The sequence below is a fragment of the Emydura macquarii genome, unplaced genomic scaffold, assembly GCF_026122565.2.
Source record: "Emydura macquarii macquarii isolate MOO-44397 ecotype Brisbane River unplaced genomic scaffold, CSIRO-AGI_Emac_v2 contig_629, whole genome shotgun sequence".
Taxonomy (NCBI): Eukaryota; Metazoa; Chordata; order Testudines; family Chelidae; genus Emydura; species Emydura macquarii.
In genome coordinates this window covers 6,046,547-6,060,115 of record NW_027130766.1, presented here as the reverse complement: position 1 = coordinate 6,060,115, position 13,569 = coordinate 6,046,547, and the positions used below count along the sequence as shown (strand labels likewise).

General features: G+C 56.3%; 1 protein-coding gene across 1 annotated transcript in view; it reads right to left on the bottom strand.

Moving 5' to 3' along the window:
• ARHGAP23 (Rho GTPase activating protein 23) overlaps nt 1–12,578 on the bottom strand; it is a 110,630-nt gene extending 98,052 nt beyond the window's left edge. Inside the window, exon 1 of the mRNA XM_067541175.1 lies at nt 12,451–12,578. Coding sequence (XP_067397276.1) covers nt 12,451–12,459 — 9 coding nt within the window. The 5' untranslated portion in view covers nt 12,460–12,578. The remainder of the gene's footprint in view (nt 1–12,450) is intronic.
• Between the last annotated feature and the right edge of the window lie 991 nt (nt 12,579–13,569).

The following is a 13,569-nucleotide window of genomic DNA, read 5'->3' as shown; positions in this document are numbered from 1 at the left end:
TACTAACAACATCCCTACAGCCCAGTGGTCAGCCTCGGCACCTTCCCGCAAGAATGGGTGGTTCAGACCCAGGACTCCTGGGTTCCATCCCCAGCTTTGTGCTGACTCACACTGATCACAGGGGAAGTCACTTCGTGTCAAAGTGCCTGTTCCCCCAGTGATAAAATGGGAATAACAGCGCCTTGGATGGGGACCACCACTGCCCTCTCCTGGAGAGAATTAAAGTTCAACTGTGTGTCATTGGCCATGTACTGCTAGCACCTTACGGAGATTCTCCACCCAGGAGGTAGACATCTGTGTACACCAGTGACATTAACATCCACGATTCCGCAGCCCCATTCATCCTGAAGCTTTCCCAAAGCGCCTTACACACTACGAATGAACACAGGTACCCCCTCACCCATTACTGAAATGCAGCCACCTCTGGGGTGCAACACAGCAGCTGTTAAACTTCCCAAGGTAACAACAAATGCTGTGTCCAGCTGAAACTGCAAGGCGATCTGAGGGAGGCAGGACATAGTGGCCCAGCTGGATTACAAATGCAAGCATCAGCGGATAGGCCACTTATGTGGAGCCGCGCATTCTATTCCACTGGCCTGCTGGGTGACCTTGGGCAAGTCGCTTCCCTGCCCTGTGCCTCAATCTCCCTTCCTGTCCTAGGTCTGTCTTCTCCATTTACACTGTGAGCTCATTGGGGCAGCTGCCTCTATGTGCAGCACCTAGCACAACTGGGCCCTGATCTCAGCTGGGGCCTTTAGGAGCTCCTGTGATACCAACACTGATGAATCACTGACCACTTCCTGCAGCCCCTGGCTTTGAGCCAGCCCCCTCCCACTCCCCAACCCGGTGCCCCCGGGAGCCAATCCAGTTACGCAGGAGCCAAGAAGAGCAACACAACCAGGGCCGCTTGTCGCGAAGGACTTACGCCACCCCACGGTATCGCAAGGGAAGCAGACATCTAACGTTCCCCCCACCACGCCCCCAGGCAGGGGCATGTCTGGAGTCGTATTCTACCCTCTTTCCCCACAATACCAGATGCACTGGTCTGGGAAAGGGGGAGGAAAATGCCGGCCCAGCCAGCCCCAGCACCATCCTCCCTGGAGACCCTTTGCAGGAAACCACAGCACCATATTTCAAACACGAGGAACAATCCAATCTGATCCGGAGCCCAGTCAATGGGGCCAGCCCTAGACCGTGTGGAAGTGGGAGCAGGGACTCTGCCCAAATGCCACCTGCTCACATTTTCCATCTGAGAACGCCAGCCCCCGGTGCCCCCTCTTCCTGTCCTCCTGCAAGAGGGGAAATGAGGTCACGTCCTGACTGCCAATTATCAGTCTAACCCCACAATGGACAAACTCCCCAGCACACAGCCGGTCGGTGAGGCCCTCCTCCCAGCACATTCCCCGCTATTCATCGGGCCCGCCTGGGCCCTACAGACACAGAGCCACACACACATGGTGGGAAGCGCCTGGCCCTTCGCTGTACCAGGCCAATACTGTGATCTGGACACAAAGGCTCACTCTCTCTTTTGAACCCCTGTGCAGCCAGGGGTTTCATGGTTATGTCTGTGGAGAGATAGCATTGCCTAGTAATTAGAGCAAGAGTCTCCCAGCTCTGTAAGATGTGTGGTGTGGCGGGGTGGGGGCTGGGAATCAGGACTCCTGGGTTCTTGGCCAGACTGTGGGAGGGAGTGTGATCTAATCATTAGAAAAGCAGGCTGAGTGCAGGACTCCTGGGTTCTATTCCAGACTCAGCCACTGACTCGCTGTGGGACCGTAGGTGAATCTCAGCCCCTCTTTGTGCCTCAGTTTCCCCATCTCTCAAAGTGAGGACCTCTCCCTTATAAAAACACTTTGTGGTCCCCAGCTGGGAGGCAGCTCTGTAAGTCAGACTACAGCATCTGACCACAGCGTTCCCGCCTGGCCTTAGACTCTAAGTCCAAGGCGATTTGATCATTACTTCTCTGCACGGCTTTCAGCCTTCTGATGGCTCCAGGCTGGACTGGGCCTTTCCCCCAGCGTGAACTGAACGTAGCTCAGGGTCCAGGCTGTGCTCGATGGGCAGTGCCACGGGACCCGTTCCAGACTCAGAGCAAGGGGGAGGCGAACAGCGCCTCATCCCTTCCCCCTGATCGGCACGTGCCTTGGGGGTGGAAGCGGCTTTGCAGCATGGAGGGTAGGTAGGCTGGGCTTCAAAGGGGCATCCTCGTGAATTTCCCAGCCACGAAGTCCCAGTACGGGCTTAGGAAATCCAGTCGCTGTAACTGGCCCGGAAACCGATGCAAGGAGCTGGGTTGGGAGGTGTGGCCACAACGGAGCTCCCACTCCAGAGAGTTACTTGCTGCTCAGATATCTTGACCCGCAAAGACCCATCACGGCAGCCAGGTCGGGACCACGTCCCCGTCAGGGGGCTAGGAGCAGCTCTGGCAGGGAACGGCCTCGTGCTCCCCATGGATCCGTCCCATCCGGGCCTGCTGCTGCGAGACATGTGGTCGCTGGACCTCTTAGGGGCCTGCGAGCATGCAGCCAGCCGGGGCTTCCCCTGCAGGAAGGGGCTGGCCCGGGAGGACGAGACCAGGCATCGAGGATCCAGCAGCTCCCAGAGCTGCCATCTCAGCACAGCCAGGTGGCAAACTCCAGGGCATATCCCCACCCCAGAGCCTCTCCCTAAACCACCCGGATCCAAGTCAAGATCCGGAGGCAGGGTTTTGTTGGAGCCCATTAGAGACGTGAGGGGTGCTGGGCGCAGAGCCGCAGGTGCTGGGAACGCCTGGAATGCGATCTCGGGGAGTCGACGTGAGGCCTGTCTGCCCCAGGGAGGGAGGGAGTTGGAAGCCGGAAGGTTTCTCCTTGGCGAGGACATCGTGGGTGGCAAGAGATGGAGTCAGGGTCCCTGCTGCCAGGTGCTGAGCGGGGCCAGGGCGCCAGGCAGGGAGCCCGGGAAAGGGGGTGGGGGGGGGGAGAACAGCTGACATTCGCATTCTGTGGAGAGCGAGAAAGAGCAAGGGCCCCCTCTAGTGAGGGCTCGTGTGAAGTGCCTATCAGTGGGCAGGGGGAGCTGGGAAGGGAGGGGGATCCCAGTCATTCCACAGGCACCCCATGGCCGCTGGAGGGTTTGGCTCCCCTCAGCCCTGGCTTAAGGCCATCTCCCTTCAATGCCGTTCCACCAGGGCCGCGTCTGGTCCCAGCAGGGTGACTGGTTTGTTTCCTTCCAAATCCCCTTCCCCTCCGCCCCCCTCCTTCCTTTCATTTGTAGTTACTTTTCTCTTGGGGGCCCGCAGGAGACTGAATCTCCGGGGCGGAGAATAAAACCAGAGTTCCCGCCACCCGGGCGGCGTCTGCTGTCTCAGCGAGGGCCCCTTGGGGGATAGGGGTGCTGCTGGCACAGTGGCGCCCCCCCCCCCCCCGCCGCTCGTCTGGTGGAGACGGCGCACCCAGCACAGGGTTACCCATCAGGGCGTTTTGCTGCTTTCACCCACTACCACAGTCTCTGCTTCGGACTCACTCCTCCCTGGCCCCCCTTTGCTCCCCTTCTCACCCCCCCCCACCAGCAGCACGCATTCTGGCCCTCATTCCCCATCCCTCCCACCTCTAACTAATTCCCACGCCACAAACCCCACCCTCAAATCAAAGAGAAACGAGCCGGCGAGAGGTGATGTTTGCAGCCCCTCACATTCTTGCCCTGGCTTGTATATTACATCCTGTCCCCCCCACAGCCCTGTCTTGTCCATTTAGATTGTAACCCCTCTGGGGCAGGGACTGTCTCTCAGACCGCGTCTACACGAGGAAGGCTTTGCCAATGTAGTTATACTTTAGGGCCTAGGAAATCCTAGGAACTGGAGATCCTCTGCTCAGCATCCAGCATAACAGGGCCTTGACCTCCAGTTCCTAGAATTTCCTAGGCCCTACGGAAAATAGGCACATAGTTCATACGAACAACGGGGTACCAAGGGGCTGGGACGCCTGCAGTTCTCGTCTGCCTCTGCTCCCATAGTAAAGACTGTTGTGTCGAGCCAAGATCAGAAGCCCCCATTGTGCTGGGAGCTCTGCCCAGCAAGAGACAGTCTCTGCCCCAAAGCACTTACAATCTAAACAGAGAAAGGAAGGATTATCATCGACATTTTACACATGGGGAAGTGAGACCCAGAGAGATTGAAGGCAGGTTTTCTAAAGAGCTCGGCTCCCGTTTAGGCACCTAAGATTTGCAACAATAATAAAGCTCAGCACAATGTTCTGAGCTCGTTTGAACATCTGGGCGCTTATTTGAGCATCTAAGCGGGTCCAAGGCACTTCAGAACATTCTGGCCCACGATCACTAAAACGGAAAGAATTCTTTAAAATCTCAGGCCTCGCCTAGACGACAAATGTGTTCCCAGCATAGCTGCACCATCAGAGCTCCCAGCGTAGACGCAGCTTATGCTGACCAGAAGAAGTTTTTTCTGTGGCTAAAGTAACACCATCTCCCTGAAGGACATTAGCAAACCTGACAGACACACTCTTCTGACAGCATCTGCATGGGTGGGGAGGGGGGGTGTCAGCAGAGCTACGTTGGCGGCGGTGTGGGGTTTTTTTCCACACCCCTAACTGACACAGCTATGTGGACAAACCTTTGTCCTGTGAGCCTGGCCTGAGTCACCAGCTAAGCCAGGCAAATGGTGAAAGGTAAGTTTCCCTTTTGCTTCCAGCCAATAAATCCTGAGAACCAGGAAAGGAAATTGACTAGAAGCAATGATAAAACCAACCAGCTTGCTTTGGGTTGCAAACTCTGCAGGGGGATATTTACTTGTTCACATTAAAAACAAACAAACCCTTTACCCTGGATTTTCAAAAATATTTTAATTAATATTGTTTAAAATTAAAAAAAAACAAAACACAGACCGTGTCCATACTGACACTTTGACAGGAGTGTAACTGTCCACACGAGAGGCCATTACAATTGAGGAATTTCAGTAGAAAAATCACTCCCCCGACGGACTTTAAATCCATACAAAAACTAGGTGAATCTTAAACCAGATTCTCCATTGCCATGCTTCTTGCCCCGTCATTTACACCATTTATAACAATCTGCTGCACCTACTTTCCACTGGAATGAGCAGCTGCACAAGGTTAGCTAGTGGAGATCAACTCCAGGTGGGCCAAACACATAGGGTGGATTGATAAACACTCCCTGTGCCTCATCTCCACTAGGGTTTTGCATGGAGATAGTCACGTCGACGTAAAAACCCACTCCTTTTTCAGCCACGACAACGCTCCGGGTCCCCTGTGCAGTGATTTACACCGTGCGCCAAGACGGTGTCAAATGGCACCAGATCAGAAAGGTAATCTTCACCTTGCGATGATTTACATAACGACACACAGGTCCTTAGGGGGAGTATTTCAAAATTGCCTAAGGGATTTATTCATTGATTCGAAGGCCAGAAGAGACCCCTGTGATCATCTGGTCTGCCCTCCTTTGTAACACAGGCCAGAGAACTTCCTGGGAATCATTCCTGATTGAATTAGAACAGCTCTTTTAGAAAACATGGGCAGAGCCCGATTCCCAGGGAATGTCACTGGGACATTTAAAAATCTCCTCCTGCGCAGGAACATAATGACTATTCGATGCAGTTAATCTCTGAGATTAAGACACTAATTGAATAAACAAAATGCATTTAAAATAACTTCATGAAAATATTGGTCTGAAAAACTGTGTGTGTGTGTGCGTGCGTGATTGTGTAAAGGTGCAAGTGTAACCAACCCTAAATTTGGGGCCATATTAGACTTCTGTAGAGGCTGGCTCCAATTCCGGTTCTGATCTCACACCAGTTTTATACTATTTAACTCCACTGGGTCAGACCCTTCGCGGGTGTCCGTCAGCTCTGCCGATTTACGCCAGTGGAGAATCTGTCACGTTGACGTTAACGGGGCTGGTTTATCGTGGTGTGACTGAGATCAGGATCAGGTCCTCTGCCAGTGGGTTCAATCCCTGATTCTGCCAAGCATTTAAATCAAGGGGACTATTTCTGCGCTTACAGTTAAGCGTGTGCTTCGGGGCAGAGGCAGCGTGCTCAGCACCTTACTGGCGGAACCTCCCCAGTAAAATATCCCATTCGAACCTGAAACAGGAGACACAGTGGGGCGGGGGGTGACCCCCAAAAACGCCTGGAGTCATTCTGAGACAGCTGCACAGCAAGGAAAGGGTTACCACGGCTCCCCCGCCTGTCGCTCAGCCCACATCCAGTGGCTATGGGAAACTAGGATAAACAAGAGAAAGTCTGGCTAGCAAACCTGGGGGGGGGCAAAGACGGAGGGGGCTGGGAGCCCAAATGGAAGCCTCTTAAAGGAACCACAAGCAAGGATCCTAATATGAAAAATCAATAAAGGCAGCTGTGGGGGGCGGGGAGAACGTCCAGCATTTCGTCCCTCTCCAGCACAATTACAGACACGCTGGGGAATGAAAGGCCGAGCCCAGCTGCTTGATGTGGGCGGGGGGGAGGGAGGATTGGCTCAGAGACGGGGGCATTCCTGAACGGAGGAGGCATCTTAGCGCTAAAAGCGGCGCCACTTTCCCATGCTGTCGGGGGTGAGCGGGGGACACCGTGCAGGGCCGCAAAGAGGACAGAACCCCTGGGACGTCTGACGGCCCCAAAGCCTTTCCACAGCTGCCATCAAGCATTTCAATGATTAGCGAGAGACAACAAGCAGGCATGGCCGCAGTCCAAAGCCATCCCCAGCCGCCGGCCCGCCCAGGTTATATCACTGGATAACGCACCACCAGCCCGTCCAATCGGAGCGCGAGCCACATGCCAACCTGCTTCATATCACTGCCTAAAATTAACCGGGCCTGCTCCGGGGGGAGACCCAGCCAATCAGCACAAAGGGAAGGCGCCAGAGCTGCCTGACTGGGAACTTGTCCTGCAATGCCGCTGGGTGGCGGGGAGGTTATTTAAAGCAGGCCCCGGGACGCTTCCAAACAGCAGCCAGGGAGCTGGGGAATGGCTAGCCTCTAAGCAAAGGGCAGTTGGAAAAGTGAGTGGCCAAGGCCAGGGACCGACGCCTCAGCTCTGAGCCGGACTTGCAACCCCACACATCCACGTGCATGCATTGCCACAGGCAGGGTCACGGCGTTCCACGTGGATGGGACACATGTTCCTAACCACACACACACACACACGGCTTCCCGGAGCACTTAGCCGACTCCTTCTGCACGCACAGGATTTCACCCGGCGCACAGCGCGCATTCACGGAGGGCCGCTGCACAGGCACGGGCGTGTGCCGCACACACAGGCTCTCCCTCTCTCCGCTCACACACACACACCACCTTTCTCACGCACTCCCGCCGCCCAAGGCTTTGTGAAAGAGGTGTGTTTTTTAAACACGGGAGAGTTAACGTGTTAAAATCCTGGCGTACCCAAGGCAAGCGGTGGTTTTAGCTGGTAAACCCCAGCAAGAACCTCAAACTCAGGCTGGGCTGGGGACACACAACATATTTGGGTTTAATTCCCTGCTTCACCACAGATTTCCTAGGTGACCCTTGGGCATGTCACTTAGCCACTCTGTGCCTCAGTTTCCCCATGTGTAAACTGAGCGTGTTAGCACTGCCCTGCCTCACAGGGGTGCTGGGAGGATAAACACATTAAAGATCATGAGGTGTTCAGAGACTATGATAACTAGACAGAGACTGAGTCCAATTTACTGCCAGGGAGGGTGGGGCAGGCTGGGTAGAGAATAGATCAGTCAAGACCTGGGGAGTCGGAGAAGCTGAACCACTGAAAATACACACACACACTCCCTCCAGAGTGAGGGAAGGAGATTCTAAGCCAGGCCGCTCAGACTGCCTCGTAACTATGGCGGCCCATAGAACAGGCTGTCGGGAGAATGCAGCGAAAATATCCATCATCAAAATGAATCCTCGATGAATTGTTCACCAGAACGTATTTGCCACCCGGTGCCACAGTTGAGTGTGTGTGTTGGGGTGTGGGAGAGAAGGAAATCAAGGGGATGTCACCAGGGTGCAGTAAACTTAACATTGCTGCAGAGCCGGGTCTAGCTGTGCCCTGAAACGCACGGGGCTCTGTGGAGAGGAAGCTTCCCTATCCGTTCTGAGCAGCTCTTTTATCAGTGCGAGTGTTAAATAACTGCCACAATCCACCCCAGAGTTGGACGCTTTTCAGCGGGAGGTGAAGACAGAACTGATGCCAATAGAATCAACTGATCAATGAAGTATATAGAACATGTGCTGGGGAGAGGGGGAATTTGGCAGAAAGGGGAGAGAGGGGTAGAGAGAATCTGATTTGTTTGAGATATATTTGGACAGCACCTAGCACAATGGGGTCCCAATCTGGTTTCCCCTCTAGGCACCGCAGCAGTGTAATAGTTATATAAGGAACACAACAAGCGAGAGCCTGGGGAACTTTGTCTGACATGCACTAAGTCTGGTGTCAGTCATTCCTGTTCTCATCATTCAGACCCGTCACTCACTCCCTTCTGTCAATATGAAAACTCACTACCAATTACACAGGAACAGGCCGATTGGCTTTGGGAAGGATGAGGCTGCTGCTACAGGCAAGACACACAGCTCAGGACAAGGCAATCCTGCCAACCAGGGACGTTAGAGACGCCAAAGCCGCACCAGCAGAGTGGGCCTGGACTTGGACTCTCTCTTGCTGGTGAAATTCTGACATTTCAAAATCTGGTTTGGTTCCGAATCCGAACGGAAATGGACAAGTTCAACATTTCCCATGAAACCGAAATACCCCCAAAAATGTGATTCGAAAACCATTTCATAGAGAAAAAAATTCAACATTTCGTTTTGAAGCAAATGTCGGCTGAAATTGAGACGGTTTGACGCAATATTTCAGTTTTGACAAGCCGGCATTTTCCGATGGAAAACTTTTGTCAGAAAATTTCCAACCAGCGCTACCCGCTTGGCCCCATCTAGCCCACACTCATCCTCTACAATGACACTTCCAAGAACTAGATTTTTTATTCCGCCATACACACACAAACCAACCAACAACTACTTCCATCGGCAATAACAGAAATGTCCAGACAGGCAATGGAAGAAAACTACTGCTTGAGAACTCGCGTCTGATTGAAGGATATTTGCTTAACCTATTTTGGCCACATGACGTTGGCAATTTGTGTTTTCAGCAGTTATCAAGCTTTCCATTTTGGAATCTCGACATCTACGGACCCTCCTCCACTCTCTGACCCCTCCCATCATTTCTTGAAAACGTGGACGTTTAAAATCAATAAAAAAATTTAAAATACTTCAAGATAAACATCAATATTGTCGGTCAAAATGATTAAGACATACAAATCGATCCTGCCACACCGACCTACCTGAAGACTCTACGTAGCTTGAAAGCGTCTCTTCCTCACCAACAGAATTTGGTCTAATAAAAGCTATTACCTCAGCCACCTCGTCTCTCTAATATCCTGGGACCAACATGGCTACACCACCACTGCAAGTCTATCTACAGTCTAGTCTCTGCAGCTAGCTTTAAATGTTCCAGCTGATTGTGATTTTTCACCCCTTCCCTTAGTATACAACTCCAGCCTCTGTCCTGGGGTTTATGCAGCTACCATTGCCCCATCCACCGCACCGGCAGGCCGTTTTCCTGATATTCAGCCTGATTATTATTTTATTACGTGCACTGTGATAGCATCTAGCAGCCTCGGTCCCGGCACAGGACTCCATTGTGCTAGGCACAAACACAGAAGGGACAGACAGTCCCTGCCCCAAAGAGATTACAATCAGAATTTTCCTTTTCTTAATTGCCTCTTGTTTCCCCCAGTTCCAGGCCCCCAGAGAGCAGTTCTACACAAGGCCCGTCCTTCCAGAGAGGTCGGGTGAGAAAAGCACAGCCCTGGCGCCACCAGGGTTCTAATCCCCACACAGCTGCTGTGTGTATTTGGGGAAGTCACGTCCCCTCTCTGGGCCTTGGTTTCGCCATGGCACACGAGAAGGATGCTGGTCTACCTCATAGGGGTGCTGTGCGGCTTGGGACTGAGATTTTCAAGGGTGCCTAAGGGGTTTAGGCTCCCAATTCAGTGGGAGCCAGAACTCCCGTAGGCCTCTTTCCAAACCGCAGCTCATATCATTAGCACTGTGAGATCCTTGGCTGGGGATGCTAGGAGTCCACGGTGTCACCATTACCGCAGGAGAAGAGCTGAAGCGGATATCGGGCTTGGTCAACGTTCAGCCAAGCCATCCTGGCCATGGGCCGGGTTCTGTTCTCAGTTACCCTGGTGTAAATCTGGAGCGAGCCCACCAGCTTCCCAGTTTACAATGAGCGCAGAATCCGGGCCTGGACTCATCCGATGGTCCCTCCCAGACCAGCCCCTTTGTCCAGCTGTAGACAAGTGCCTGCTGAGTGATTCCCCCATCACAGCTTGGTCCAGCCGAGGGGAAGGTTTTCAGGATTAATTCAGCAAAGTGACATATTGTGAGAAGAGGGAGAAGCTGATACCCCCACATGCTTCCCCCCCACACACACACACACCTTCCTGTAACGCTGACACACCCCTACCTGCCAGAAACCCAGACACAGAGATCCCGTCCCACCCCCAGCACGGAGACTCCCCAACAGTCACTGTTCTTTGCCCTCCGGCTCCGAGGTCGACACAGGCAGAGAGAGACTCCTCCGTGGCAGGGATTCTGCCGGAGCCACCTCTGCCTTCCCACATCCCTCCCCACCACCACAAAACGTGGTGGCTGCTCTGTTCCGCCAACCTCCGTCTGCGGGAAGTACCCCATCGCCAACCCCCAGAGCCTGCTATGCCACCCCAGGGCGCCCCTGGGAGACAGCACAGATGCTCACAGCGTCCCTCGCCGTCGACGAACATGTGACCCTGTGTGTGTGTGTCTTGTGATGGTCTCCTCGCTCGTGGGCGGGACGGCCGCGTTTCTGCATGCTACAAGGATCTTTGTCTAAGGGGTGCGGGCCTGTAAATCACATGGGTCTCTGGCACGGCTGCCCGGGAGGGCTGTAGGTGAGGAGGAGGGTTCTCTGATGGGTGTGAAGGGGTGCGTGTGTTGATTGTGAGGGTCTCTGTCCAGTGGGCTAAGATGCCCACAAGTCCTCCCTGATGAAACATCTCTGACACTGGGGCATCTTGAGAGGAAGTTTCCCTGGGTAGCCAGCGGGCCATCCAGCCTTCACTCCCAGCGTGGGGTCAGCCTGCCTCTCCCTAGGTGAGACCGGAAGGGGCCGCTCCCAAAACAGCTCTGCTCTGCTCTCTTACCCCCTCCCCGCCCCAGCTCCTCCAGGGGGAGGAAAGCGGCAAATCGTGGCCCTCTGAAGTGACCCCAGTGCCACGTGAGCCACGCGGGTTCAGCTAAGCAGCACCATGCACCGCCCCATCTATGTGACCCGGAGATGCCAGGCCGGGGCAGACGCTGGCTTCCACCCGCCATAGAAGAACAGCTCCACCCAGGGACAGGCAGGGGACGCGAGCCCGGCTTCCCCCCTCCTCCTGACTAGGGTGGGATTTCGCTGGGCACAGGAGCTGGGCCGGCAGCGAGGGGACGTTATTTGCCCCTGGGCGGGCAATCCCCTTCCTTGTACTGACCCCCAAGTCGACCCATTCCTCCCTACAGCCCCATCTATACCCACCCCTCCCCAGGCAAGCTCCTGCATCTCCCACACCCTCCTATCTCCCTCCAAACAACCCCCCCATATCTATCACCTCCCTAAACAAGCCCCCTGCATGCCCCCCCTGCACTCCCCGCTCTGCACCCCACCCATCTCTCTGTTCGACCCCCGCCCCACCTTGGTTTTTTGTTATTATCGTTATAATACCCTCTCTCTGCCCCCCCACCTGCTGTGGTCCCCCACCTGGAGGGGTGCCTGGGGCAAGGGAGGGGAGGGGGACTGGACCAAGCCCCAGCCTCCTTCCCTAGACCCCAGGGGGGGCACAGCCAGTCTGGATGGCATGCAGGAGCTAGAGAGCAGCGTCCCCCCGTGTGGTGTGCCCCCCTCCCGCCGCTTGCAATGCGCCGCATCCCATCTGCCTTGTACACCGCTCAGCACGCACCCCTGGCAGGGATCTGCCCCTGCCCCACATACGCAGCCCCCCACCCCACCCCACCCTATGCAGAGCCCAGACTCTCCACCTCCCATGCACAAACCCCAGACTCCCACCCTATGCACAGAGCCCCACCCTATGCACAGACTCAGACCGACCCCCCCCCGACCCCATGCACAGAGCCCCACCCTATGCAGACCCCAGACCCCCCCCCGCACAGAGCCCCACCCGATGCAGAACCCAGGCCCCCCACCCCATGCACAGAGCCCCACCCTATGCACAGACCCAGACCCCCCCCATGCAGAGACCCCAGACCCCCAGCTTTTGCCCAGAGCCCCCAGCCCCACCCGGCTCTGTTGCGGGCGCGATCTTGCCCCGGGAGGGGGCGCGAGCGAAGCCCCCCACCCCACCCCCGCGAGGCGCCGGCCCTGCCTCCTACCTGCTCCATGCCGGGCCCCTCAGCGCGCCCCCCCGCCCGGCCGAGGAGGAGGAGGGCGGGCGGGGGGCCGCCCCCGGCGCGGCCCCTGTGACTTTCCCTCCCGCAGCTCCGCGATCGAATCCCCGGAGCCGGCACCGCTGCTGCGTCTGGGGCGGGCGCGCGTCCCCACCCCGGCCCCGCGTGTCTGTCTGTCTGTCTCTGTCTGTCTGTCTGTCTGTCCGGCCGGCCCCCTCCCACCCCGCCCGCCTCTCTCTCTCCACCCCGCGGCCCTCCCCGTCCCGCCTCACCCCGCTAGCAGCTCGCCGGGGCCTCGCCCCACGGCGGGGTCCCTGCCCCCCTGGCTGCCCAGCCCCACATCTGGGCTCCCCCTGCCCTGCCCCTGCGGCACGGCCCCCACCCATGCCCCCCAGCCCCACATCTGGGCTCCCCCCTCCCTGCCCCCCTCCACGCCCTCTAGCTGCCCAGCCCCACACCTGGGGGGCAGAGCCCATGACCCACCCATTCCTCTCTCTACGCTGCTGCTCGGCTCCCCCCCCCCCAAACCAGGCCACCCCCTAGCACCAGCTCCTGCCCGCCCCCACGCCCAGGTTACCATTCTTTCCAGGCCCCCTGTTCTCCTGGCCTGGGGAGGGCCGGCCGGCTTGCTGGTCCCTGCAGCTTGTCCTGGGGTGACACTTCCCACAGCAGAATCCCCAGAGCGGTGCCAAGTCCAGGAGCGGGAACTGCAAAAGCATCCAGGGAGACACGGATTTAACCCTCTCTGGGGCCAGGAGCCCACCTCTCCCCGCAAGCCCTCCCTTCCCTTCCCCTGTCCCCCAGGCAGCCGAAGGGATCTAGGCCAGAGCCTCTTCCCCGAACTGAAGGCAGCATCGTCCAGAAGATGGAGAGGAAGGAATGGAAGGGGGGGCTGGGCCCCAGTGTCTTGGGAGCAAGTACCCTGCCCTGCCCCGGCCAGTGGGAGATGCTGGGAGGGTAAAGAGGATATTGATTCACGGCAAAGGAAAAGGGGCGGGCGGGATCTTTCTCTGTCCTGCTGCGTTGCCCTTCACCTGAGGATGGCCAGGCACGCCTCAGACATGTAACACCTCCAAGACATGTAACATCTCCAAGAGCGGGGGC